Genomic DNA, 27934 nt, shown 5'->3' with positions numbered 1-27934 from the left:
TTATAACTTGGCTATGTAGTTTAGACTCTATGATTTTTATAGGCAAGCCATCGAATTTTATCAGTAGGTGTAGTTTTACAGCAAGGATATATTTTTTTGGTGGAAGAGGAGTGTCTAAAGGCTTTTGGTTTTATAACTTGGCTGTGTTAGTTTAGACTTTATGATAGGCAAGCCATCGAATTTTATTAGTAGAAGGTGGTGTTTTACAGAAAAGATTAAAGTATTTTTTTTGGTAGAGTAGTGCCTAAAGGCTTTTGGTATTATAACTTGACTATGTAGTTTAGACTTTATGATTTTATAGGCAAGCAATCGAATTTTATCAGTGGGAGGTGGTGTTTTACAGCAAGGATTAAAGTATTTTTTTTTGGTAGAAGAGGAGTGCCTAAAGGCTTTTGGTTTTATAACTTGGCTATGTAGTTTAGACTCTATGAATTTTATAGGCAAGCCATCGAATTTTATCAGTAGGTGTAGTTTTACAGCAAGGATATATTTTTTTGGTGGAAGAGGAGTGTCTAAAGGCTTTTGGTTTTATAACTTGGCTGTGTTAGTTTAGACTTTATGATAGGCAAGCCATCGAATTTTATTAGTAGAAGGTGGTGTTTTACAGAAAAGATTAAAGTATTTTTTTTGGTAGAGTAGTGCCTAAAGGCTTTTGGTATTATAACTTGACTATGTAGTTTGGACTTTATGATTTTTATAGGCAAGCAATCGAATTTTATCAGTAGGAGGTGGTGTTTTACAGCAAGGATTAAATATTTTTTTTGGTAGAAGAGGACTGCCTAAAGGTTTTTGGATTTATAACTTGGCTGTATAGTTTAGACTTTAAATCTTTGTCATGAAATTATATTGAATAGTGCTCAATGTACAATGATAAATAAACAAGATACCAGAGCCAAGTAAAATTGTATTTTATTCAATTTTAATTTAGTTCAAACTTTATAATTTTTATAGGCAAGCTATCGAATTTTATCAGTAGGAGGTGGTGTTTTACAGCAAGGATTAAAGTTTTTTTTTTTGGTAGAAGAGGAGTGCCTAAAGGCTTTTGGTTTTATAACTTGGCTGTGTTGTTTAGACTTTATGATTTTTATAGGCAAGCCATCGAATTTTATCAGTAGGTGTAGTTTTACAGCAAGGATTAAATATTTTTTTTGGTAGAAGAGTCTTTAGGCACTCCACTCCTCGCTTTTGGTTTTATAACTTGTGTAGTTAAGACTTTATAATTTTTATAGCCCAGCCAAGTAAAGTAAAAAGTAGGCGTGGTTCTTTATTGCTAATGATATATTTTGTCTTCAGTGTAGTATATCAATGAATTGAGATTAGGTGCATATCTAGATTGTTGCAAGAAGGCTATATTATTCTCTTGACCATTAAGTCGTGATTTTAGAGGCTCAAACACTTTACTTGTGTTAATATTCTATGTCTGATAGTTTGACATTATTAATAACCAAACATTTATATACATCATATGTACTAGTTCAAAAACGCACAAATAAAATACAGAAGAAAATGCCTAAAAGTGGTTTAAAGGTAAGAAGAACCGTTATTTCGAATAAAAATTACACGTTTTTTATAAGAACATCCAAAATTTTTGATGCCTTCGGATGTTCTTAACTTTTTGGGTTTCAAGCCTATTCTCAAGCATATTCTTAATTTCGCCATTTTGTGAGCATTTTTGTCCATTTTCCTAGAAAATATTTAGGTAATCGAAGCTTTATGTTCTTATATAGTTTGTTCTTATAAAAAAAGGTGTAACTGTTCATCTATTAGTCCGAAGGGTGGAAATTTTTGAATTGTCGAGTCAATGGAGTTCGACTTTTCTGATTTGAATTTCCCGCCACTTTGTTGGGTTTAGTTGTTCCAACGACAATAATAATAAAAGGGCGTTTTCTTCTCGAATGGATTTCAAACAGGAATGTTTTCTGTTGTTTGCTGCCTGTCTTTAGAACATTGTATCTCATCACTTGATTTGCTTGAATTGCAACTTCATAAACGTGAAGTTGAAAGAGTTTGCACGCAAGAAAGTTATTATAAAGGTGCCTTTGATAGAGGTAATCTCTCAACAGTGTATCTACGTGTCAAAGCTTTATGTTTGATATTACAATAACGTTTAAAATGTTAGTCTAATTAATACCTTTTTCTTTTCCGTAGATTCTCCAACTTTCATCTCATCTTTTTAGGTTGCTTTTTTCTAGCTGGATCATATATCATGGCCCCCGTCACCGAAGTATTTTTTTTTTACTTTGAAAAATCTTATATATACCGTTTAGAGGGGTGAAATAAGGGCGAAAAGTCGAAAATTTTCTTCGTCGCCCAACCATGGTGGGCGACATATTTTTTTGGCCCCCTCAATTCGATGCGCACGCCGGGGGCCATGTATATGGGCCATTCCATTTTATGTCCATTCAGGTGCGTAGACGAATATTTCCAGAGGGTAATCCGAAAAATTTCCAGGGGTTATTTTTTCATTTTTCCAAGGTGGTAAAAAGCTATTTTAAAATTTCCAGAGTGATTTGAGTTCGTCTGACCCTCCCTTTAAGGTACGAAAAGAATCTTTCCGATGATATTGTTGCAAATTTTGCCATTTTCCAGGGGATATCCACACATTTTCAATAATTTCTTTTTGACTTGAAAAGGTTCTGTATGGTCTTTTAATGGAACAGCCCAATTAACCCTCAATTTAACAAAATCTTTGTATTAGTATTATTTGGAAAAGGAAATCTTCAAACTTGTTTCAGTTTTACATCACTCATCAAAAGATCGAAAAGCCCCTCCTTTCTCGATCTACAAAACACAGGATTTGAATTTAAACGATGACTGTTCTTAAAACAAGATATCATGTGTCAACTCTCCAAGATGGAGAACAACTGTACGTACTATGAACTCCTATTAAGGGCAAATACTACTCTCCTTCTTTGAGTGTTTTGATCTAAATGAGCATCGAGTTGTACGAATGCCAATTTTATTGAGTTTTAAATCTCTCAAGTTTGAATGAAATCCGTTAGGCAAATAGCATAGGCATTTGTATGGGCTGTGTTGTAATCTTTGATCAATTGACTGTAGCACCATGATAGATGTTTTAAAGGTATGTCCGCTATCGTCTCTTGAACGAAGCACAAATAACCGCATAATTGTCTTTTTTACGTCCTTCATTAATATTTGTTTCTAACCCTTGAAATTCTAGAAATAATTCCCTCCTTTACTTTTTCTATTCAACGTTTGGGCAATCCTGGGTTTGTGTTCATGTAGTGTTGTGTGACTCTCCGTAAACTTTGACTAATTTGGACTGCTTATTCACATAAGTCTTCTACTTCGTGCAAAATGTACATCAGTTTGTATAAGTTTTCATTTTCATTCCAAGGTTTTTGAGAGGTATCCATCATAGTGCGGAAAGGGGCCTGGTCCCCCCTTCTTGGCATCCCCCCTCCCTGGCATCCCCCCTCCCAATTTTTAAAAATGCCAACCCCCCTCCCCCAAGGACTTTGGACAAAAATAGCTAACAAATATATGTGAAATATCTTTAGAGAGAGAAAGCGAGATAATGAACTTCCTCCTTCGTTTTGACTCAGACTACTCTAACAGAAAACTTCCTTTCATAAAGACCAAATTTCATAACGGTGCTTTAAAATAATCTACAATATATAAAAAATACCAAAAAAATCGTAAATACACACAATTAACAAAAATATTCTTAACTTTTTTCGTTTTTATCAGTTTGAGTTATTTATATATCAATACTTTTCTTTTTCTAAAATGACAGATATTACATATCTTCACTATATATATATTATCAGTTTGAGTTATTTATATATCAATACTTTTCTTTTTCTTAAATGACAGATATTACATATCTTCACTTATGTATGCCCCCTTCTTAAACTATCCCCCTTCCTTGCTACCCCCACCCTTTTTCATGAAAATTTTCGAACCCCCCCCCCTTCTTCATTTTTTCGGAAGGTGTCACCCCCCTCCGAACTATGGGTATTTTTCCACGATAAACCTGTCTTTTGAGTTTGCCGAAGTCTCTCTATTTTACAAACTCCCCCTCTCTAAAGGTGCTTAAAAATTGTCATGTTGTGGCTTGTTGTTTAATTGGGTGTCAAGATACTGTTTGTTATCCTTTTTAAAATGGTAAACTGTATTTTCGGTAAGTGAAAACAATTACTAACAAAACAATTTCTTGCATCGTTCTTTGAAGTGCCGCAACCCCCTTTTTTGGGGGAGTTGAAATCTCATTTTACATGGGAGCTGAATACTTCAGCTCAGTAGTCGGCTTCAATTACTCAAAAGCTCATGAAGCTGAAAAACGTCGAGGATCGAAAGCCCTTTGGGGGGACTTGAAACTCAGAGATGAGTTAATTTTTGCCTGGGACAGGCCCAGGCTGAAGCTTTCTTCCATCTCATACGTATTCATCTAATCTAGCCATAAGATCAATCTGCTTTAAAGGTTTAACCACTAACTAGTTTTCATCCTAAGCCCTCCGAAGGATTTCATCAAACTTTTGTAATATCTTTCATGTTTTGTTAGAAATTTGCATATATCAAAATTTTAAGCAAGATTTTATCTTTGATTTATCATGTTATACATGTTTTTTTTATAAGAACATCCAAAATTTTGAAGCTGTCGTATGTTCTTAACTTTTTAGTTTTAAGCCTAGAAATGTTATTAACATGTTCTTATTTTGACCATTTTGTGAATATTTTTTGCCATTTGCCTAAAGAAATAGGGTGTTTTTGAGTCCACAAAGCCTTAAAATGTTCTTAACTTGTTGTTGACATTTTGGCAAGCGAAGCCTTATGTTCTTATATAGTTTGTTCTTATAAAAAACTGTGTATCATATTCTTACGATGTTCGATAAACTGTTAATGATTTCACACAAAGAATTCTTCCCGGTGTTGCCGAAACTCCTCTAAATAATAACTCTCCAGTCATAATAAACTAGTAGATAGTGACTCCCAACCTCAAAATAAACTAGAAAATGAAAACTCCCTGCTAGAGTTACTATTTCCTAGGAAATCTTGACATTCTTTGGTTTAAAATGACTTCCCTTTCATTATCTTTAACAAAATTATTTGAAAATTTATTCAGCTATCTCTCAAAATAAACCCCCTTCTCACAGATCCGGTAGAATTTTTTCAGCCAGTGGGGATAAAAACAACGGACTGAAACTCGATGGGGATCGATATTCCCATATTCCCATATTTTTTATGGTTAGGGATTTTACTTCTTTTGTTTTCAAGTCAGATGATTCAAGTATCATATTTTGAAGAGAAGATTGTTTTTTTTATTTTTTTCAGTGGGAAAAAAACTTGTTGGACAATTTTCCACTGGGGACGATATTTTGGATAATCTTTCAAGTGGGAAGGGGTCCCAGTGGGTCTGTGAGAAGGGAGTGTCAAATAAAATATAGTCAGTATTCTAATCTATGCAAAGTAGAAATTCTTCGAGTACAAAAGCTTCAAAATATTGATTCAGTCGTCACAGGTCAGAACCTTGACCCATCACTGATTCTTTGTGAACTTTGTTTACATATGTTTGATAAATAAGGTTGATGCATTTCTCTGCATTCACTTTATAGTGCAGTGAATTTTCTGTAATTTATTGAGTTGGAAATTAATTCTCTCTGGATTTCGGTCATTAAAGATCAGTTTATAACAGATTGATTTTGGGTCAACATTCCATTTTGAAATGTTTAAAGCTTTGACAAAGAAAGTTATGACGGTAGGCAAACTCTTTTCTTGCAAATATGTTCTTTTTTTATAAGAACCAGGAAGTGTTTGCTAAGGCTCGGTTGTCCTTTTTTTGACACCTTTAAGCCTAAAATTCAGGTTTTTTCTTGCTTGAGACCCTATTATTACCGTTTTGACTCTAAATTTGCCTAAAATTCAGCCATTTCAGGCGGATGATTGTTCATAGATTGTTCTTATTTTTTGACATTTTTGACCCTCATTGTTCTTATAAAATTGTTCTAATTAAAAAAAGTGTATGTAAATCAAATTATTCTCCATCAAGGTCCATTCAGCCAAACCATATACACGTCTTTTTTTATATAAGGAACACGTTTAGAAGGAATTCGAGGCTGAAATTTGTCCGGGAAATTAAGGAATTGCTAAGGAACTGTTCAGGCTGAGAATAAGAGTTAGGGAACATTAAATTTCAAACTTGAACTTGCACACATTTACAAAACCCTAAAAACAAAAAGTTTTAAAAGAATTAATGAAACAGCATTCAATAAACGTCATTTTCTGTATTTTAGCCAGTTGTTTAACTAAGCATCAAATCAGTCCAAACCTAATAAGGAACTTGATAAGAAACTTTGAGGTTGAAATTATCTGGAAAAAAAGGAACTCCAGGCTCGGAGCCAAGTTAATGCTTCTCATAACAAAAGACGTGTAAGTAACAATCTGTCAATAATAGCAATGTTTTCAGCGGGCCCGAGCCGGACAACTGGACTCGCGTCTTTGAAAGGGGTCTAATTCGGGCTCCTTTCTTTTCACATTCGAGGATTCTACGTTTGGCAATTAAGTAAAACTCAAATAGTGGTCTGCTTTTCAAGCTAATACGACATATGTTTAGCTTGAGAAAGTCTCTTTTGTCTTATTTTTGTCGTTAAATTTTTATGCAAATTATCAAAAAAAGAAGTCTATAAAGAGAATTTTTTCATAACTTTTTTGTTTTCAAAAATATGAATTCAAAGATACGATATATGTGATAAAAATAAGAAAACCTCAATTTTCAAAAAGATTTGAGAGAGAGAAAACCAGAAAAATTTGTTACGCGCGCCGTCGAGTCATATAAAAACTAATCATTAACTGAGTATAACTTTCAGAAAGTTGAGATCTCTCGTGTAGATACAAGATAGAAAAATTTTTAAGGCGATTTTGAGAAATATTTTGAATTGAAAAAAAATCAAAACTCATTGACTGACTCAGTGACAAACGATATAGCTGTTATCAAACAAAAAAAATATGAACAAATTAATTTTGCTTTGACTAGAGTGTCGAGTAATATAGCAAAGAACTATTTTTTTATGTAAGAGCTTACGTCTGAGTAAAGCGCTTACAACAATTTCATGGAGATACGAGCTACACAGTTAGATTGATAAACATTGTCGTATAAAAATACATCGGGGTTCAATTTATATTACTTTTAATTGATTTTACTCGTTGGACTTGTCGCACAAATTTTGTTGTAATTTTTGTGTGTTTATCTGGAAGAATTTCGTTTCAAATCCCAAGATGAGTACTAAGGAGTTTATTGACTATACAAAGGTTAGGTCAAATTTGAATTATGGTCACTGCTATAAACTTACTTTATATGGGACTTTGAATTTTAAACAGTTTTGAAGAAAATAGTGATTTAGTCAGCTTTCTCTAATTCGAATCGCTGTTATCCCATTCGTTCTGTTATTCGAACTAAAATATCTGAACTTTCAGTTGGAAAGTTTTATAAAATACTCCTCCTTGTAATTCGAAGGTTTTTTAAAAACTTTGTTTATTGAAACTGAGCTTTAAGCATCTTGGTCGAATCATCTAATAATGCAACGTTTAGTTAAATTTCCGTATCGTCGAAGAAACGTTTTCTGTCATATAGTATACGAAGGACGCGTGGTTTTATATTTTTTATACCTAGCTTTTGATTTATGACATGTACCTTATTAGTAACAGATAAAGTTTGAATCCCTTCGCTAATTATTTAGGGCGTTGTACATGTAAGTCTGACATCGTCCATAGGAATTCGGTTAAAATTGTGTAATTAGTGAACCGTCACTAACTTGAACTTGTATAATTCAATTCTTTTTTTTAATTCCCGTATTAAGGGATGGTAATTATAGGGGTAATAATTCGAATCTCTCTGTAACTCAGACTTTAATGTATTTGTAAACTAAGATCATGTTCAGACGTTACGGTTCCGTTCCGAAACGAAACGAAACTGCTTTGCTATTATTGTTACTTATTATTATTATTAAAAATAATTACAGTCCAGGCACACGAGGGCCTCTAAACCGATCTTATACAAAAAATCTTTTTAAAGTACAGTTTGTCATACTTTTTACAGTTTGCTATACTTTTTTCATTGTAGCGGAACTGTTCTGTTTTCTTGCTCCGAAACGTCCATAAACTAGTATGAACACACTAGATCCGTAACGAAAATCATACCGGAGCGAAGCGTGTATGTAACGTGTTAACATGGTCTAAATTAAACATTTATTTTTCTCAACTTCAGGATGCTGGTATTTATGTTGGGTTTGCGAACCTTCCAAATCAAGTCCATCGGAAATCAGTTAAGCGTGGTTTTGAGTTTACCCTTATGGTTGTCGGAGAATCTGGCCTTGGTAAGAAATTTTTTTGCTACTGCAACCTTTCGGTTCTATTTCGCCCAGTGAGACAAGATTAAGAGGGTTGTGACCGGGATAGTACTTCCCTTTTTGTTGTCTGTCAAATTCCTGAAGTTCTGTGGGTGAATTTTTAGTGAAACAATCACTGTAAAAATTCTTTTGGACCAGCAATTTAGAAAACTTCTTAAATTTGCCAACCCAACCCCTCCTGATAACTGACCTTTATATATATATCCCTGGACAAAGCTATATCCGCCATCTTTGATCGGAGTTTTTTGAAAGTGGTAACCGCAAAGAAGCCATGGTAGTGTTAAAAATCTAACGTTTAACGGCGCTACATCATTGCAGGTATTTCATGTAAAAGTAAGTCTAGCGCTCTCGAAGCATTTTCACCGCTATTGAGTAGTGCTACCATTAGAGTACCACTTTCAAAATAACTTTAATCAAAGATTTTGTTTGGGCAGGATCGAGAAACTTTGTTCTGGGATAAATAATGGTCAGTGCTCTCGATCCCCTAGGCTGAAACATACAAAGCTAGTCGAGGACTGTAATAATCATAATTTGCATTTAACTTATTCAGGTAAATCGACACTGGTAGACAGTTTATTCTTAACATCATTATATTCTGAGCGTGAAACACTAACGGCCGTCAATCGAATCAAAAGAACCGTCTCCGTCTCACAATCAACCGTCGAAATCGAAGAAAAAGGCGTCAAACTGAAGCTGACGGTAGTTGATACTCCTGGATTTGGTGACTCGATCGATAATAGCGACAGGTTGGTTTTGTCGTCATTTTATGTCGGTTTTGATTCCAAAAATAACTTTTTGAAAATGAGGATATCGGTTTCAGTATCCCAGTAGAAATTATCTTTTCCCAATATGTCTCTTTTCAAATCAATTTGAGAAAGGTGGAGTTACCATAGCTCGGGTTTTTTTCAATAACTCAACCAAATTGCTGGCATGGTGAAATGTTTCTAAGAAATCCTTAATAACGAAAATTTGTATTCACCTCTTACAAACGATTTGAAATCCGTGTAAATCAACCTCATTCACTAAGATGGATTTTTTTTCAATAAGTCGAAATTTTCCTTATAACGAAATCCTATAATCTTTATAGTCCTTATAAAAAAGTCGTATTCAAGATATGCACCATTGCATTACATCACGGACCTAACAGCTGATTGGTTATAAGTGACGTAAAACCCGTCAATACGCCACTTGCGACCAATCAGCTGTTAGGGCCGTGATGCAATTATGCAATCATGAATTCACCTCGTACAAACTTTAAAGTTCTTTTATGTTTGTCTAATAATTTAATCATTTTCTCATCCTTGTAATTTCAGTTGGTCTCCGATAGTCAGTTATATCGATGAACAATACGAAGCATATTTACGAGACGAATCGGGTTTAAATCGACGAAACATCATCGATAATCGAGTACATTGTTGTCTATATTTCATCAATCCATGCGGTCATGGGTAAGTTTTTTTTTAAATTTTTAATATTCTTTGAAGCATTGTATCGCTTTGAGAAACGTTGGCCGAGTGGTTAAGGCGTCAGCGACTCAAACTAGGAATTCGCGGTTCGAATCCCACTCTTTCCAATGTTCCTTTCAGCTCATAGATAGCCGACCCGACTGTCCGTGGACTCTGTGAGGGCAATCGAAATACTATTTAAAAGTCCTAGGTTATTGGGCTATCCGCGTATAATGTCGAATCTATCTATCAACCTTTCATCAATGTAAAGAGGGAAATTTGACCATAGGCAAGGCACAAAGTCGGTCGTCTAAATTAGCCCTTAGTAAAGGATAAAAGACAAATTATGAACCTTTTCCTGAGGCTGTCTTGGTTATACATGATGGTATTTTGTTAATATATACCAAGTTAGCCGTAAGAGGGTCTCTGTTTTAAACTATTTGTTTATATGTGTTTTGAAAGGTACAAGATCTTTAATTGACGGAAATAACGTCAGAATTTCTGCGTATATAATGAGTTTGAAGTTTTTTAATTAACTTTGGTTCGCATGTACTTTCATTAGGCCTTAAATTAGATTTTCTGTATGACCTTAGCAGTTATGTCTCCTGACAATATAAGTTTTTAATAAACCGTATTATTTGCAAAAGAAAATTGTATTTTTTACCATAGCCTCAAACCACAAGATGTGGCCGTTATGAAATGTTTACATGATAAAGTCAACATCGTTCCCGTCATTGCCAAAGCTGATACATTAACCAAGAAAGAAGTCAAAGAACTTAAACAGAGGATTCTTAGAGAAATTTATGAAAATCAAATTCAAATTTATCAATTCCCTGAGGCGGATGAAGAAGAAGATGATGAAGAATTTATAGCCGTTAATAAAGAATTAAAAGTAAGCCATCTCTCTGATTGGTTGATATTTTGAATAACGCCTTTTGATTGGTCTGAAATGACGACATAATTTATTTCTCAACTTTCCAAAATTATGATAAGTTCGGGTGATTTTGGGAATAAAAGCTCCTTGTTTTCATTGAAAAAAAATTCAAATAGCCCCCACTACATTCACGCTATTTTGAAATGTTTTCAATGAACCTCGGGACTATTATTCCCAAATCACCCTCCAATCCATGTTATCTCTAGTGCTTATAGCCCAGGGGCACTCGATTCTATCGATGACTTAACCTTTTTGTTAACGCTTTTTTCTTTTACAGAATAGCGTACCATTCGCTGTAGTTGGTAGCAATACAGTTTACGAAGTGAATGGTAAAAAAGTCCGTGGAAGAATCTATCCATGGGGCGTTGTTGATAGTAAGTCTTCTAGTTGTGTATCATCTTTTTTGATGAGATTTAGCATGGAACATTAAGCCTTTGAATTCTTTTTTTCAAGCACGACTCGATTTTTGAGCAAGATTTATACTGAATCTGACCATGTTTTTCAATTGTCAAATCCCAAGAAATTTTGGTTTGACAATGAATGAATCCAGCTTGCACACAACATTGCTTACGCGCTCATCTACTATTATTATGTATGTTATGGACAATAGATAGACGTTGAAATGACACCAAAAGCGCAAAAGTCGCAAAGGTTCGGATAGCGCTGCGGTACAACTACTTTTTAAAAAAAGACAAAACGAAACAGATACTTTTTTCACGAAAGACTTCTCGCAGAGCCTCTTTTAGTCGTCCTGCTTGGCTCGTCACTCGAGTTTTAGCGGAAATATTTTCGTTTGATTGTTAAGGGATCTTTTGGATTGTTATAGGTAAGTGCAGTACTCCTTCTTAAAAGAAAAGGCACCGCTTGGATTAAAAGAACTTCTTTCTTCATTTTAGTCGAAAATCCAGCACATTGTGACTTCACCATGTTGAGGAATATGTTAATCAGGTAAATGAAGAACTTAATGAACAGACCTACCAATACGCTAAATAGCGCCAAAACGCTGGTGTATGTCCTATCGATTAGCAGGGACTAGTGCGAGCAAAATTTTTTTATACTGAAAATCAAATTTTTCGCACTATTAAGTAGTGGAGTCTCCATAACTCGAACACGCACGGAGAAAACAAATTTGTCCGATATAATGAAGTTTCGAATTATGGAGATTGGTTTTTAAGGCATTGTTAACTGAAATGACCAGAAAACTTGTTCGAGTTAAGGAGACATTCGGGTTATGGAGGTTCGAGTTGTAGAGACTCCACTGTACTTTGTTCACGATATCCTCTAAATATCTAATATCTATCGGAAATATACGAACGAAATCTTACACCCTGATTGCTTCTAAAAATCGCAAAACTGGGGTAAAACCTCCGATAAAGAACATCACGTAAGCTTATGCGTCAAGCCTACAAAAATCAAAGAAGCTTTAACTCGAAATATTTATTAGATTTAAAATTTTGCTAGGAAATCTTTGTCTCTCCCTCTGTCTGAAATTGTTTGTCCATTGCTTGTAAAAGTAAAAGTGTTGTAGTTTTCACTTTCTAACTTTTGATCACCCTCATTTTTTAGGACGCACATGCAAGATTTGAAAGACGTCACACAAGACACACATTACGAAAATTACAGAGCGAAGAAATTGGCTTCAGGAGAACCACTCGAAGTATCAGAAAAGTATGTCACCCTTATACACTCTTTTTATTTTATAAGAACGATTTTATAAGAACAATTAGGCTCAAAATTGCCAAAAAAATAAGAGCAATTTAAGAACAATGCTGAGCCTGAAATAACTCCATTTGAAGCGATTGAGAGGTCAAAGAAGTAAAAATTAGTCTAAAATACCTCAAGAACAATTTGAGGCTAAGAACAATTTGATGCTCAAAGTGCCGAAAAAATAAGAACTCGAGTCAGAAAAAACTGGTTCTTATAAAAAAAGGGTGTACATAACTATGGTTACTACTGTAACCACAAATTTGCTTCTTCTTTTTTTTCTTTTTCTTTTTTTTTTTTTTGAGGGGGGGGGTGTTTTTAATGTATGAATCGGACTAGATTCGATTTATTTACCAAGGAATCTTTTATTAATTTACTGGCTATCACTGTACTTTGGTAGTACCGTACATAAAAGATTAAACCATTATATATTTTTCTTTTTCTCAGTGGTGGTGGTGGTCGCGCCAGTCAAGAACTCGACAGTCGAGATGCACTTCTCATGGAAAAAGAGGCTGAAGTAAGTACCATTTTTAAAGCATTTCACACAAGTAAATGTGATCCATGTAATTCCTATAGACACCCTCTTCTCACAGACCCACTGGGACCCCTTCCCACAGGAAAAATTGGCCAAAATATCGTCCCCAGTGGAAAATTATATTATAATCTTGTCCCCGCTGAAAATAATCATATAAGCAAATGCTCACTGCAAAATATTGTGCTATTTCTTTCCATTCCCACTGAATTTTATAGCTCGAAAACAATGAAGTTCTAATCCCCAGCCTTAAAAAATATGGGAATATCAATCCCCGTTGCGTTTTGGTCCACTATTTTCAACCCCTCTGGCTAAAAAAATCCTATTGAGTCTGTGAGAAGGTGGTGTCTATAGGATAGGCCTCAGTTATATTTATTTCGACATACACGCTTTTTTATTTATAAGAACAGTTTTATAACTTGGTTAGTTCTTATAAGAAACGTCAGTGTGCGTTGAAGTGTGTATTTTCTTGATCTTCGTTTTCTTCATTTTCTTCATTTCTTCATTGTTGTAATTTTTACTTTGTTTTTGATAATGCATTATTTTTATTCAAAAAAAATTATTTTAATTTTTTAGTTGAGACGTATGCAAGAAATGATCGCCAAAATGCAAGCTTCTATGCTACAACAGCAACAAAACGTTTCCTAGACTAGTGGCTAATCAGCTATACAATAAAGCTCAATAAAATCACGGTATCGTATCATATTGGAGTACGTACTTGGACTATGGCAAAATTTGAAGGGTTAATACGGAAGATACCAATATCATACGTCGAAGTTTTTTGCAGGGAAAAACTGGTAATACATCATTGGGATATGTAATTTTAGAAATGACTTTCAAAAATCAGTAATTATTATCTCACAGCTTGCATTCAGCGCTGTTCCAACGTCTATGTAACGTTTTACTGACTTTAATATAACGCTCAAAACATTCTTCTCAGATGTTAGGAATGAGAGGTAAAACCTAGAGTTGGCTTGAATGTAATGACGATTTCATTAGGGATAGCAGACTATTTTCATTTTTCTGTCTGATTAAGAACATGTTCAGACGTTACGGTTCCGTATCGTTCCGAAAAGAAACAGAAGTGTGAACGTCAAAATTCGAAACGTCAAAAAAGAAGACGTTACAAACACTGACCTTTATATAACCTGGACCAAGCTTCTCAATCTCAGCCAAGCTAAATCTTTGATCGGAGTTTTGTGAAAAGTGGTACCCTAATGGCGGCACTACTCGATAGCGGTGTAAATGCATCGAGAGCGCTAGGTCTACTTTTCCTCAAATTCTTTTGATGTAGCGACGTTAGACGTTGATTTTTAACATTGCAATGGCTTCTTCTCGGGTACCAATTCCAAAAAAACTCCAATCAAAGATGGCAGATATTGCTTGGTCCAGGGATATATAAAGGTCAGTGGTTACAAAACAAGACAGATTGAAACGGTTTCGCTCCACTATTGGAACTGCTCCGTTTTCTTGCTCCGAAACGTTCCGAACACTCTCGATACGTAACGGAACCATACCGGAACGATACGAAACCGTAACGTCTGAACATGGTCTAAATACATACTAAGTTTATGAACATACTGATCAAATCTTGATCAGGGCTTTTTACCCAAATCTAATAAAGTAATCTCTTATACGGAATTACCGGAATCTGCTGCCGATTTCGAATTTTAATATTTTTATCTTTCTTCTTTTATGAACTTTTTTTCTTTTTTTCGCGAACTTTTTCAGTCCCTAAGCCGTAAAAGATTTCATAGATTGTGTACGAAATATTATTTGTATAGAACCCTCATCATCAATTTTAGAAAGATTTTATTTTACGTCTTTCTTCTTATTTTAATCCTCTTTTATCCTTTGTCAATTTTAAAGCAAAAAACTTTGTAAATTTTGTTTTTTACTTTTACTATTATAAATAATCGAAATATTGTTGAAAAATTTTAACATTTCAAAAAAAGTGATTCACTTTTTACAATCCAAAGAATGATTCGTCGGGTTGGAATTTGAGAACTCCGAAACTCACTTTTTAACTCTGTTTTCACCGGGGAAAGGTGAAATTTATTTTTAAAGCATTGGCAATCATCTTGTTTTCGCTCATTTATTTTATTTATTTTTTTGGACCTACCCCCAGTGGAGGTCCTATAAATTAACCTTTGTTCGTTCGTTCGTTCGTTCGTTCGTTCATCCGTCCGTCTGTTCGTTAATTACCAGCCTTTCTCGAGATTGGCTCATTAGTTTTTTCTGATTTTTTGCGCCAAAAAACGGCTAAAAAACGGGTTTTTTGGACTTTGTGAAAAATTGGATCATTAATTTTTTCTAAGTTTTTGCATGAAAATAGGGTACTAACATAGGTAAAAGATGGCTCTAGCAGATTTTTGCAAAAAACAAATTTTGGCTCAAAAAACGCATGCTTATCTATAAGAATCACTATTAATAAGCATACATCAATGTTCTTAGCCAAATTACTCAATTTTTGGATGAGATAGATGTAATTTTGCTCACGAAGTCTTGAATATGAAAGAATATTTCAAGAGCATTTTTTTATAAGAAACAAACGACTAATTTTAATAGATCGTCACTATTTGTGTTCTGAATGATTGTTTAATGGTCATGTCACGTAGATGTCAATTATAAATGTGCATAACCAGGTAGGTCCATAAAAGTATCAACTGTTTTTTTTGTTTTTTTTTGACTGAGTTGCCCTAATTAATGCGATTTTTGACCGGGTTGACTGTTTTCAACTAACCGAAGTCCTGTTTTCTTTCCGCCAGAAAAGTGGCAAAGGAATCTTAGTGCAAAAATGGGAATATTATACAAAACGAATGTATTCTCTATTGTTGATTAAAGCAATTTTTTAAATTATTTTAAGCTCATAGTAATGTAGTAGCCGAATTATATTGGCAATTTTGGGTATTTTAACGTTTTTCAGAATATTTAAAGGTCGAAGCAAGAATTGCAGTTTCAGTATTTCCACTTTATTTCAATGGATTTTTCGATTTGGGAGGGGTTAAGTGGCTTCCAGGCTATATTATCAGCCTTATTGGAATATTTTAGATTAAGTTCCCACGTCTTAAGTCTAATGTTAAAACTCTACTTCCGATACTTCAAAGCACTTAAAAATCGCTTGCGGTTTTAAAGTTTTGAGGGAATTACCCTTTTTTGCCAAATATTTTGGCGTCAATTGTAATAATACTTCAAACATTTTCCGCTTTTTTTCTGGATAGATTTTGGTCCCGAAATCTTGAAAGATATTGAGAGATCATGGATGAATTATGGATAACCATGAACAAATAAAATTAGCCTTGATACACCCCTGTCTCAGTACCTGTGGAGCCTTTCCCGAAGTGGGGATGAAGAGATCTATGGAAATCTTGATAGGGATAGATATAAATAGGGGTAGGAATTATTTCCAGCTTAAAACAGCAAATTCAGTAGAAAAAATTCCAAGCTTAAAAATCCAGTGGGGATGGTTTTTTAGTGCAATTTTTTTCCGTTGAATTTCAAATGGGATTAAAATTAAAGTCAATTTTCCAGTGGGGAGTTGTAGGGTTTTTACCCACAGTAGATAAAATTATAGGCCAAATTTTCGAGTTCAGTTGGGGTCCGATGACATGAATCCAATGACACGGGTGTTTGCAGGTGTTTGTATAGTCATGGTTCGGCAGAAAACTTTTAAGCTTGGCTTCCGCTTTTTTCTAGATTCTTAGATAAAACGGTTTAAGGTATCGACTGGTAAAATTCAAAACTAGCAAGTAGCTGTCGCTATCACTGGGCGAAATCATAGATTTCTAATGTAGGAAATATATAGAAATCTAACATTAAAGTAAAACCAAAACTGAATACCAAAGATGAATACAAAAGTAGAACTCTTACAATAAAGATTTAATAGATTTTATTGCCTTAGGGGAATTTGTAGTGGAATTCACTTTTGATTTAGTGAATTTTGATTTTGATTTTTGGTCCAGCCGCGCAGCGCAAGTGGGCCTTTAAAAAGCAACTGACCGAAAAGATTTTGTCTTTTGAGCCTGTGTGCGGAATAAATTAACAAGTCCAGTAGTCCAGGCTAAACCAGCGGCCGATTTAGAATTTTTGCCTCGCCTACCCGGCACGATGTTTGAACCACTCTTATATTGGATTGAATTGGTAGTAAAGTCAAATTTCATTCTCTTTATGGCAAAGTACTTTTTAAGGTTTTCAAGATGGATGGAGTCAGCTCAGGTCAGGGAGCAAGTAGGAGCATTTGGATGTTGGAGTTTTATATATCAAGCTTGACAGAGAATTTTTCCACGTAAACTTATGTTGTAATTCATTAAAGGATACTAAAATACAGCTCATGTGTAAATTTGAATAAGTTTGGAATGTTTTTCATGATGCTACCCATGACACATGAAGATGGTCAATTTTGGATTTATTACTCTAAACGGTCGGTGGCTGGATTTTTCAAACCTGACAGAGAATTTTTCCACGTAAATTTATGCTGTAACTCATTAAAGGATACTAAAATCAGTGAAATGTTATCGGATAGAATATCATCTACCTTGGGCTACTTCGTCATCTATTCAAATTTCTTTTGTTAAAAGTGATTATTGGTCGTAAAGACAGTTTCTCAAAAACATGAGCGTGGATAGAAATCTCTCTATAAGGCTATGTTTGCACGGTATTTTTTCTCAGAACACAAACTTTAAATTTTGAAAATTTTTTGATATTTACAAATCCATTTTCACTTTCGATCTGAAATTTTAGGATCTGAAATTTAGTGACTCAATCTATTTTCACTCCAAAATTTAAAAATTAAATTTTAGTCTCATGAAAGGAATAACTAATTTAGAGGTGAAACCTTGACACAAAATTATCTCTACTTAGAAATGCGTTTTCAAATAGTTTTCAACACTGGTGAATCTTTGTAAGGAGCTGATTTCAACTATATAACTCTTATATGTTTTTAGGGGACCGCAGTGTCCCCAATTTTCATTTGAAAATAGTCGAATTATGTGCATAATTTTCTAAAATTCAAAAGAATTCAACCAACCATGAGAAAATATGCAATTAAAACACGATTAGAACAAAGAAAACACATTATCATTTAACACGTGCAATAGCATTCCCATTGCAACTAAGGGACCTCACACAGACACGCTTCATTTTAAGGAAAAAAGCTTGTATTTATTCTATTTGATAGTAATTCTATGCTAAAATGCAGCTCATGTGTAAATTTGAATAAGTTTGGAATGTTTTTCATGATGCTACGCGTTAAATCGACATTTCTGAATTTTGGCGGTCAACATTTGACATTTGAAGTTTGTGAATTTATTTAAACCGATTTTTTCTTTCATACTAGTAACAAAAACATAATAAAGTAAATCTATTATATACATATATTGCGTATCATTTATCATTAGAATTTTCCCAAGTAAACTTATGTTATAAGTCATTTAAGGATACTAAAATGCAGCTCATGTGAGTGTAAATTTGGATAAGTTTGGAATGTTTTTCATGATGGAGGCCCCCCAGCGGACCCTCAATTCACGCAATCACGCAATTTATTTTCGAAATTCACGCATTCACGCAAATTTTCCTCGAGTTTCACGCAATAACCCGATTTTTCAGAAATCGGAAAATTTTCTGGGAAAAATCGGGGAAACATTGGAAAATCTGGAAAACTGCACATAATCGGTGGAAAAAAGGGAAAATTCACGTATTCACGCAAAAAATAGCCCAGATTCACGAATTCACGCAATCAAAAAGTACATTTTCACGTTCACGCAAGTTTTTTCAATTCACGCATTCACGCATTTTTTTTTCAATTTTCACGCATTCACGCAACCGAAAATGCCCATTCACGCAATCACGCAAACCACTGGGGGGGGCCCCATGATGCTACACGTTAAACCGATATTTCTGAATTTTGGCGGTCAACATTTGACATTTGAAGTTTGTGAATTTATTTAAACCGATTTTTTCTTTCATACTAGTAACAAAAACATAATAAAGTAAATCTATTATATACATATATTGCGTATCATTTATCGTTAGAATTTTCCCAAGTAAACTTATGTTATAAGTCATTTAAGGATACTAAAATGCAGCTCATGTGAGTGTAAATTTGGATAAGTTTGGAATGTTTTTAATGATGCTACGCGTTAAATCGATATTTCTGAACTTTGACGGTCAACATTTGACATTTGAAGCAGGGATATGTTATAGCGGAGCTGGATAACGCACATTTAAAAAAGCCTTGTTCTATCTCTGTCCCTGACATTAAAATTTGATATAAAATTTAACTTTTTTAATTACAAACTCGTGAAATTTGGATTTCCTCTTAGCCAATGATTCTGCTGCTGCTTTTATCGTTCACGATTAAAAAATGTAAAATGTAAAATGTAAAACATTGGTGAATGACAATTTAAAAAAATGAAAAACATTGTTTTCATTAATAAAGTTATAAGAAGTTTCTTCTGCTTCTCTAAGATTATAAATAGTATACTTTTTCATTTGAAATACCGCGCTACACCGCGGGGTGCCTCACTTTCTAACTGATATTTTCAGATAGCAAGTCGGTATGTCTGATTATGGAAAAAATTTCAAGTCAATTGAAACAATATTTGTCAAAATATTTACATCCGAAATTTTTAAAGAGAAATCATGAAAGCTTCTCAAATTCATAACACGCGCTGATATAAAAATAGATTTCATTTACAAGGAAGCTTTTGGGGTATCTTCTACAAATATTATTTTGATGATGACCTTCCAGCGCATCTGTTTTTTTTTTGTTTTTTTTCAGCTAGTTTTCGAACTTTTTTAACTTTTTGAATTTTCTGTATTTCAATCTCTGCCGAAAATTTGTGCATTAGGATTCTAAGATTCAATGTTTTCTTTCAAACCCTAAAATTGCAAAGATACGGATTCCGCAAACATTGGTTCTCTTAAGGTATATACCTAATACAAACGACATTTGGTCATTGCCACGTCAGCTGGGCCTTTCATGCCGCTTCAGCTTCTTGTTTAGTTACATTAGTTCTTTGATCAGAGTAGGTTGTATGTATGCGTTCATGCGTGTTATGGAAAATATATATTTTTACTAAATGGTTTTAACTGTTTTACTATTTTATATTTTAGAACCTGAAGATGAATCACAAGTATTCGAAGCAAATTTTTTTTCCGTACACGGTTTGAATTATCATAGATGGTCCGAATTATCTTAAACTTTATCACTTTCCCGCGAGGCAGCCGATAGCGGTCCGAATTATCTTTGATGGTCAGAAATATCATTGATCGTTCGCATTATATTTGATAGTCTGAATTATCATTGATGGTCAGAATTATCATTTTCGATTGCCGTAATATTCAAAAGATGCGTCAGCATTAAAATTACAAACAAACATGGCAGCTTCGTCTCCGGATGTATTTGAAGATTGGAAAACCATTTTCAACGAAAAGATCTCTGACACAGAAGAATTGATAGCATGTGTCAAGGAGATCTTACCTTTTCAATCATCAGAGAACACATATGAAATCATTTCTGTTAAGGGTACAACCGATGCTTTCAAAACAACGATAGGCTGTTCCCTTAAAAATGATGGCGATGTCAAAAATTTCATCGAAGAATATTGCAAAAAGATGGATGAAACAATAAGAGCCCGCACAGTAAAAGTTTTTGGAAATAAAAGTAAATGGTCTCAATACCATAAAATTCATTATTTTCGTTGCCATCATTTCGAAATGCTGATTGTCCCTTTTCAATGTCAATTCGTATTTTCCGTGATGAATCTGAAAAATACCCCGCTCAAATCAATATCGAGTATTCACATAGCCATTCGACAAAATCATTACAAAGTTTGAGCTTCAAAGATATTCCTGACCACGTTTCAAAGACGATACATGAACTTTTTCAGAAAGGATATACCCCTGGATTAGCATATCGTGAGATGATGCAAGACCTCAAGTCAAAGAGTACAGATGACCTAGATTTACACCTGAAACTGGCAGACCGCTCACAAATGCCACGGAGGAGAGATTTCAATAATTTATATACAGATTATCATAGAAGATTGTTCGGAACCGCCAATATCAAAGAAATGTTTAAAAATCTTGAAGGTATGGAAATATAATCCAAAATGTTATGAGTTATACCTATACATTTTTAACCTTTTAACCAATTTAGGGCATGATTGTTGTTTAATGAATGATCCTGAAAATTGTGTCTTGATTATAGACTCGGAGTCATTCTGACAGAAGTTTCCTAAAGGATGTACAATTGAATCTCTTAAATTCCTATCTCTGTCTCGAGTCCAACAAGAAGCTCGATCCTCGGGTATTCTAGACAAAATTTGTTTCTTTATCTTGAAATTTCTCCATCTCGAACAAATTTTTCAATCTTTTAAGAGAGAGATAGCGAGATTCCACTGTATAAAATAATAGAGTACTTTCAAGGATTTTGAATAGATATTTGCATCTTCTTTAGAACGCATCTCTTCTTTTCAACAAAGCAACCCTGACAACCTCGTAAAATTACAACATTTCAATGCAGAGGAAAATGTCCCTTTGATATTATGTATCATCACTCCATTAATGCAACGGGTTCATGAAAAGGCACAGTTTTACTTCTTAAAATACTTATTATTTATATTGTAATTCAATAAAAATGGCAATAATGATAAACACATTTATAGCATTCTTTGATTGCATCAAGTGACTGTCTTTATGGACTTTTTCATAACTCTTTTTAGGTTCCTACAGCGGCTGAGTTGGTCTTTATTGATTCGACATCAAATACAGAAGAGTTCAATCTCAGAGTTTTTCTCCTGGTGACTCATACGCCAATTGGTGTCTTACCGCTTGGAATTTTGTTTACAAGTGATGAGACAACGGATACCTTGATCCAAGCACTTGAATTGTACTTGGCTCTGTTACCTGATTTGGCTTTCTATAAACGTGGAAAGCGCCGGGGACCATCCGTTTTCATGACTGACAACTGTTCCGAATTGCGTGATGCATTGAAGAACACTTGGCCAGAATCAACCCTTTTACTATGTATATTTCATATTCTCCAACAAGTTTGGCGCTGGTTATTTGACAAAAACAATGGAATTGCAGCTGGCGACAGACCGGGTATAATGACACAATTCAAGAGAGTGTTGTATCAATATATCCTAAACTCTCATCTTACTTAAATGGCTTGTATGATTATAAAACCAGTTGGGCACTTTGCTTCCGAAGAAAATTGATGTTAAGGGGTAATAATACAAATAATGCAGTCGAGGCTCAATTCTTAGTCCTTAAGGACAACATCCTAAATAGAACTAAAGAAATTAATATAAATGGTTTGTTTGATAAAATGACAAATGAGCTCAATGAGCATTACAAAGTTAAACTTTTAAATGTAGCCTCTGGAAGTTTCGACGGTGTTTATGCTCAACGATTCAAACGGAAAGAGAAGAAGAACAAAAGTGGTGGAAAGGTATTTCGGTTACCTGATTTAGTCAGTCAAGCGTCGTTTGCCTCTCAAATCATACAAGTTGGTCCGTCAGTTTATAATTGTCCAAGTTTTACAAATGCCGATTCTACTTATACCATTGACATGGATATTGGTGTTTGTACATGTGAAGTGGGTTTAGATGGTTCAGTCTGTAAGCACCAATACGTTGTGTGGAGTCATAAGCTTGGCAAAGGCCGAAATTTTTTACCCTATCTAAACGCAGAAGAGAGAAAAGGATACGCATACATCGCTATCGGAAAATCATTACCCGATTCGTATTATGAAGGTATTCATTCGGATAACACCCAGCAAGCAAACAACCAAGCTGACAGTTATACCACAAATGACGCAGTTGCAATTGAAAAGATTATTATTCAAGACCAATCTGAATTTCAAAGAAACAGAATCGAGCAAACATCAGCCGAAGAATGCAGATCTAATCTGCGCAAAGCAACAAAATATTTGATAACCAAAATCGACGTACGAGAGAATGATCAATCACTTCTCAATGGAATAATGACATTCTGTGATCGTGTTCAAAAGTATCCTACCTCCCGATTGACAAGCCTATTTCATTCATTTGGAAGCACTATGACAACCAGCCGTAAAATTACCGCAAACTCTATTCTAAAGAAAGCCAAACGTGGTAAGATTTTTGTGCAACCAGGAGCTGTTCAAAGGCGCGCATCTCTATCAGGCTCTAGAAATGCAAGAGTTAAAGGTATACAAGTGAAAAATAATCCCTTTGTTGGAAAGATTCCATCCAGAAAGAGACCACATGCCTTTTCGGACAACGTTAGAAATAATGTAGCAGCACCTCACAAAGCGGGAAAAACTATGAGTACCAAAACGAAACACCTTTCAAAATGTAAATCTAAATCAGTTGGTAAGACCAATGAAGAATAACACTTGAGCATATTCTTTTTTATCTAAGTTTGTTTTATTTTCATTGAAAGAATAGCATTCGTTACGAAAATATTTACATTAAAGTATGAACTCAAAAATGTTTTTTGTTATGCCTGACCATGTTGCCCTTGCTACCAAACCTTTTTCCACAAGCATCGCATTCGAAAGTCTTTTCGTGACTTTTTACATGTGTTAAAAACGTTTGCTTTATACCAAATTTTTTGTTGCATATTTTACAAGTATAATTCTCCTCATGGGTTTTCATGTGCTTCTTCATAAGATCCTTTGTTTTGAATGTTTTCCCACAACCTTCGCTGTAACAAAATAATTCGTCCCCACATTGTTTTTCATGGAACCGCTTTCTTTTTTTTTGCTTAAAGAATTTGCCACACAAGCCACATTCGTAACCAGGCGTTTTTTCTCTCTCTGTCTGGGCTTTCTTGTTCCACTCCTGAAAATTAACGATACAATTCAGAAAAATTATTTCAAAGGGAGAAAATGGGTGAATTGCACCAAATCTGTACCGTGTCCCGTCCGTCACAACAAGATTTTTTCAAGATCAAAGATATTTTGATCAGAGATAAAGTTAAAATTTTGTATCTTTATGGTATTCTTTCAGAAAATACAAACCAATTGATGGTTGCACTTTTGTACTTAGCCCTAGAGGAAAAAGTGTGACGGACGGAAGACGGTATAGATTTGGTGCAATTCACCAAAATAGTATAAATCTTTAGCTCTGACTTTTCTACTATGTTAAATCTTACAGTCTTACGTTTATTTTTAATCGTTCGCTAGTTTTATTGGTTGAATTTAAATTTGGTTTACCAATAAATTTCATAGAAATACCTTTTTTATCTGGGAATCTAACTTCCTCCAAGCCGTCCCAACACGTTTACTGAAATCTGATAATGAAGGTGCCTTGGTTTTTTCTTCTATCGAATGGTTAACAAGTGATTCCTGAAACAGAAAAAGATAAAACAATAGTATAAGATTAAGTAATAATTTTAGTTCGTTTTGCAGTAATGAAAGCTTTGTATATATTTAGGTTATCACGCTTAAGATTTGTACGTACACTATAATGCTTGTAAAACAATGTGTAGCCATTTATCTTTCTCATGGATTCAAAATTCAAAAAATACAAGGTAAAAAATACAGAAAAAATACAAATGCTATGTATGCAATGTATGAGGGCAAAAACTTAAGAGTATTAGTAAGCAACAAGCAACTTTAAGCTCTTGAAACAAACACTCAAAACATCAAAGAAATCAGTAACCGTCACTTGCCAAATAACTCGATTTCAGGATCATAAGTCAATCAGCTTTCTTCAAAAATCGTGTCAGTTCATGGTGTTCCCTGAAGAAAAATTGAAAATCAATAATAATATGCTCAAACTATCAAAAGTAAATATGAATCTTATCACGAAATTAACCCAAGGGCTCTGACCTTGACGGCCGACGGGGAAGTACCACTGGAGTTTGAAAAGTTGGTCCTGTCAGATCAAGAGCAGCCGCCAGCAGAATTTTTTGAAATATCTGTTCTTTTTTTCCAGGAGAGTAAATTTCATGGATAAATCTGGGAGAGACTTTCCTCAAAACACCCAGGTAAAATCCAGGGGTCGCCTTAAAGACATCTGTTCTTAAGATCCAGGAGCACATTTTAAGGAAAAACACATACAATTTTCCAGCGGACAATCTGTTCAAAAAATCCAGGAGATAAATTGTGAAAAACGCAACCAGATGCCAGATCTCTTTTCCAGGGAGCTTCATAATTTTCTTAAAAGGTGTCATTTTCTAGGAGTATTTTAACTTTCTTAGAGAAAAGCTGTTATATTTTTCCAGGAGCATAATATTTCTAGAGAACAGATATATGGGGCCCCCCTAGCGGTTTGCGTGATTGCGTGATTGCGTGAATGGGCATTTTTGGTTGCGTGAATGCGTGAAAATTGAAAAAAAAATGCGTGAATGCGTGAATTAAAAAAACTTGCGTGAACGTGAAAATGTACTTTTCGATTGCGTGAATGCGTGAATCTGGGCTATTTTGTGCGTGAATACGTGAAGTTTCCCTTTTTTCCACCAATTATGTGCAGTTTTCCCGATTTTCCAATGTTTCCCCGATTTTTCACAAAATACTTTCCGATTTCTGAAAAATCGGGTTATTGCGTGAAACTCGAGGAAAATTTGCGTGAATGCGTGAATTTCGAAAAAAAATTGCGTGATTGCGTGAATTGAGGGTCCGCTGGGGGGGGGGGGGGCTCATATATATGAGGAACAGATAATGTGTTTTTTTGAAATATTTTTTGACTCATATTGAGTTACTTCTTTCCATCTTAACTCAGAGTTACTTTCTTCCTTAAAGTCATTTTAGATCACTAGTTTTACATTGACGGATTTCTATGTCATCATATTTTCCTTTTCTACTCCAACCTGATTGATTTTCTGTGAATGTTCATTCTAGATTTTTGTTGTATTTGTATTGTCTTTTTGTTTTGTGGGTTTTTGTCTTTATTGTTTCCATTTTGAGTAGTTGAAGGTTTTATACTTCTAGACTATATATATATACATTTTCCAAGAGTCCCATTTTTTCCCAGAACATATTATATAATCCAGGAGAGCCCAGGATACAGAACAGATAGTTTTTTCCAGGAGAAAGGGACCTCAAGAACAGATATTTCATACTTCCTAGCCGGTGGCTGCTCTTGATTGTTAACAGAGTTAAATGTCCGACCAGTTAACTTGATAACAAATCCGAATTTTGATCTGGTCAAGTAAGTTTATCATGAAACAGACAAGTTATTATTGTGACATTCATGATAGCACATTTTCAGGTGAAAATGATGCAATATGCTAATTATTTGATCAGGTACTTATTTAGCAAAACTGTAAATATCATATGTAAACATTTTCTTTGACTATCAGGTCACTTCATGCTTTTCAGGTAAATATCTCAAACATTTTTTGACCTGTTAACTATCATGATAAATATCAGCGCGATTTTGTGGCAGAAACAAGCAATGGGTACTTTATTGAATTTGGACGACAATGATATTGCTAAATACGACAGAAAGTTGCCAAGTTTAAGGATTTGGAAAGTAAAAATCATCGATCATCAAAAGATGTAATTTGATTCGTCCCTTAAAAGACGACAATGATATTGCTAAATACGACAGAGAGTTGCCAAGTTTAAGGATTTGGAAAGTAAAAATCATCAATCGTCAAAAAATGTAATTTGATTCGCCCCTTAAAAGACGACAATGATATTGCTAAATACGACAGAGAGTTGCCAAGTTTAAGGATTTGGAAAGTAAAAATCAACAATCGTCAAAAAATGTAATTTGATTCGCCCCTTAAAAGACGACAATGATATTGTGAAATACGACAGAAAATTGCCAAGGATTTGAGAAGTAAAAATCATCAATCATAAAAAAAACATAAAAAAGAGGCAAAATAGATCGAAACGGTTTCGCTCCACTATTTTCATTGGAATTGAAATGCTCCGTTTCGTTGATCCGAAACGAAATTCCTACCCGTAACAAATACCATGCCGGAGGGATACGAAACCGTGACGTCTGAAAAGGTCTAAGGTAGTTCAATACAGAGGTTTGAAAGACTTTCCAAGGGAGGGGAAGGTTCAAAGTTTATGCCGGAAAGTGTTTTCTTCATCTTTGTTCCTTATAATATGAGAAGGAAAAAAGGTCTAAAGTTTTCGAGCAAAAGTATATAACTAAATTAAGGGACAATACTATTTTTCCCGGCCATTCACTAGTCAAATCCTTTCAAAAAAGTTTCCAAAAGGCGGTCAATCAGCAGAACCTCCCATTAGCGGACAAAGTTTTTGCACGAAATGGCCAAAACCCTACTTTTTCCTCTCTAATTAGCAGACATCAACGGTCAAACTGGTCAAACTGGTCAAAGACTTTAAAAAAATTAGACAGGATTGATTTCTCCAAACTATTTATTTCACTTCAAAGTTTCGTTGAAGAAGTTGCTTAAAGACGTCTGGAGCACTCCCTTTTATCCAGTCGGTGAATTTGCTTACGTCATAAAAATGATGAATTAAAGACCTCAAAAACTACTATGATTCATAAAAACTAAATCGTTGCATTCGAATAATCATCATCTTGTTCTTTCAAGTGTCTCTAGAAAAGCACTTCAGACAAAAATTTTATTTACTGAATAAGTGGACACTAACCATATTCCCCGATGGTGTCCGCTAACTGAATTTAAGTTATCAGTTTTGACTTTTAGTAAGGAAACGATACAATTAAAACGAAAATGAAATGAAAACTTAGGTTTCTGTGAACCGAAAGATCATTAAATTATCATTATCCTTTTAAAATTGAGCAGTTCCAGGCTAAACAATGTTTATAAACTGTTCTTAAGTTTTGTTAGTCTTGTTGTTCTTAAAACGAAAAAGTGTGTAATATTTTGTTGTGATGTGTTTTTTTATTTGAACTTTGAACAGATCTGATTACAAAAACAAACACAAATTGACATAAGATACATATTAGTATCATCTAACAGTGACATTTCGAGGTTAGTGATAGAGAAAAATTGTCATGAAGTAGCAAACGTTTGG

General features: G+C 34.3%; 1 protein-coding gene and 1 pseudogene across 9 annotated transcripts in view; both read left to right on the top strand.

Moving 5' to 3' along the window:
* Positions 1-14107, top strand: part of LOC136817701 (septin-1-like) — a 30087-nt gene extending 15980 nt beyond the window's left edge. For 6 of the 9 annotated variants that reach the window (XM_067074015.1, XM_067074016.1, XM_067074018.1 and 3 more), the window contains 9 exons: positions 8225-8333; positions 8917-9112; positions 9680-9814; positions 10481-10703; positions 11023-11119; positions 11642-11693; positions 12312-12413; positions 12897-12966; positions 13558-14107. In XM_067074015.1, the coding sequence (XP_066930116.1) occupies positions 8225-8333; positions 8917-9112; positions 9680-9814; positions 10481-10703; positions 11023-11119; positions 11642-11693; positions 12312-12413; positions 12897-12966; positions 13558-13629 (1056 nt within the window). In that variant the 3' untranslated portion in view covers positions 13630-14107. Of the gene's footprint in view, positions 1-1485; positions 1528-3049; positions 3083-6915; positions 7270-8224; positions 8334-8916; positions 9113-9679; positions 9815-10480; positions 10704-11022; positions 11120-11641; positions 11694-12311; positions 12414-12896; positions 12967-13557 lie in introns of those variants that run through there. The other 3 variants (XM_067074021.1, XM_067074022.1, XM_067074019.1) reach the window with 3 other exon arrangements.
* A 6588-nt stretch (positions 14108-20695) lies between these two features.
* On the top strand, positions 20696-23449 carry LOC136817711 (uncharacterized; annotated as a pseudogene).
* The last annotated feature ends 4485 nt before the right edge of the window (positions 23450-27934 follow it).

The sequence above is a fragment of the Clytia hemisphaerica genome, unplaced genomic scaffold (genome assembly GCF_902728285.1).
Source record: "Clytia hemisphaerica strain Z4C2 unplaced genomic scaffold, Clytia hemisphaerica genome assembly, whole genome shotgun sequence".
In the NCBI taxonomy this organism is placed as follows: Eukaryota; Metazoa; Cnidaria; class Hydrozoa; order Leptothecata; family Clytiidae; genus Clytia; species Clytia hemisphaerica.
The sequence above is the reverse complement of the archived record's forward strand: the minus strand, read 5'-3'. Positions and strand labels throughout refer to the sequence as shown.